The sequence below is a fragment of the Camelina sativa genome, chromosome 17, assembly GCF_000633955.1.
Source record: "Camelina sativa cultivar DH55 chromosome 17, Cs, whole genome shotgun sequence".
Taxonomy (NCBI): Eukaryota; Viridiplantae; Streptophyta; class Magnoliopsida; order Brassicales; family Brassicaceae; genus Camelina; species Camelina sativa.
In genome coordinates, this window is record NC_025701.1 from 1,752,603 (window position 1) to 1,754,177 (window position 1,575).

The 1,575-nt window shown below is 32.6% G+C and overlaps 1 protein-coding gene across 2 annotated transcripts in view; it reads right to left on the reverse strand.

Moving 5' to 3' along the window:
• The window catches only part of LOC109124559 (NADH dehydrogenase [ubiquinone] 1 alpha subcomplex subunit 13-A), a 4,501-nt gene that overhangs the window by 822 nt on the left and 2,104 nt on the right, over positions 1-1,575 (reverse strand). The window contains exons 2-3 of one of the 2 annotated variants that reach the window (XR_762146.1): positions 368-439; positions 19-272 (exon numbers count right to left, since the gene is read on the reverse strand). Coding sequence is in view for 1 of the 2 variants with exons in the window: in XM_010476824.2 (XP_010475126.1) it covers positions 128-272; positions 368-439 (217 nt within the window). In the remaining variant the exon portion in view is untranslated. Of the gene's footprint in view, positions 1-12; positions 273-367; positions 440-1,575 lie in introns of those variants that run through there. The other variant, XM_010476824.2, reaches the window with a different exon arrangement.

The window sequence follows — 1,575 nt, forward strand, 5'->3', positions numbered from 1 at the left end:
ACAAGAAGAATACTGTATGTTGAATCGTTCTCTTATTACCCGATGAATAAAAGATAAAAACAAGAACATGTCAATTCATTCATTCATTCATCATCATCATCATTTGCATTTGAGGGAAACTACCAAATCACCAGACATCAGGACGGAGTTCCCCAGTAGCCGGTGGCATCCAACGACCAGAATTGTACACATTCTCACCAACTTTCCATCCCGGAACATCCTTCATTACATCAGCTTCGTATTCCAAATACTTTTTCCACTCAGACACAAACCTATTTAATACAAAGAATGCATAACCGCAGATTGAAATAAGATTTACTGTCTGAAGGTTTCTGTAGGAACAAAGACTTGAGTTTGAAAATCTCACCTTTCATCTTCTTCTGCTTGAAGAATGGGAAGTATTGTCCTACGAGCAGCATATTTCTCTTCCTTCAACGCCCTAGACATCACATCAATGTAAATTAGAACTTCGAATCTGAATACTTACTGATACAAAATCATATTTGTACTTGATAATTTATGCAATTCGAAGTATCCAATCGAGAAGCTAAGGATGTCTATGACAAGAAATATGAGTTTCTCTTGTTAGGAGCAAACCATTGCAAGTCCTCTAAAGACCTATAGCTCGATACTCTTTCTTCCGAGTTCGAGATAAGGAGCATAAGAAGATTCTAATCAAAGGTAGATGACAGAAGTATATAATACTAGTAAGCTAGCAATCTAACTACTGAGAACCAGTATCCCAAATACTAGTATCATAACATACAACTAGATGCTTGCTTTCTTCATCGTAGATTCACATCTCAACAGTTGTGCCTTTAAGGGATTTACTGATTGGTTTATAGAAAGACATAACCTGAAGAATAATTTCATACTGATCAAGCTTAAACCAAAGTGCCATGGAACACAAAAAATGATGCTTGCTTTCTTTATAGTAATTTCACATCCTAACAATTATGCCTTAAAGGGATTTACATAGGGCTGGGCAAAATAACCGATAACCAAATAACCGACCGAAACCGAACCGAAAAAAACCAAACCGAACCGAACCGAAATTCTTCAAATACCCGAATGGTTAGTAAAAATCTATATCCAAACTAACTGAAACCGAACCGAACCGAACCGACAATTAAATGGTTAACCGAAATATCCGAAAACCTAGAAGATATCAAATATTATATACTTAATATTATGCAAAACTATAAAATAAACTTAAAATATAAATTATTTCTAGATTCAAAACAATTAAATATTTTAAATAATCAATATATGTAAATGTTATTATTTTGAATTTACAAAGTTAAATACTATTTTGTAAAATTGAATCCATATTTTTCCCTTTTTTGTATTTTTGTTATTGTATATTTGGTTAATTTTGGTTATATTCGGTTAGTTTTGGTTATATTTGGTTTATTTGGTTAATGTTAATATAATTTATGTTAGTTATGGTTATTTATTTAAATAACCAAACCGAAACCGAACCGAAAGAAACCGAACCGAACCGAACCGAAATTTCAAAAATATCCAAATGGTTACTATATTACTATATCCAAAATAACCGAAACCGAATACAAC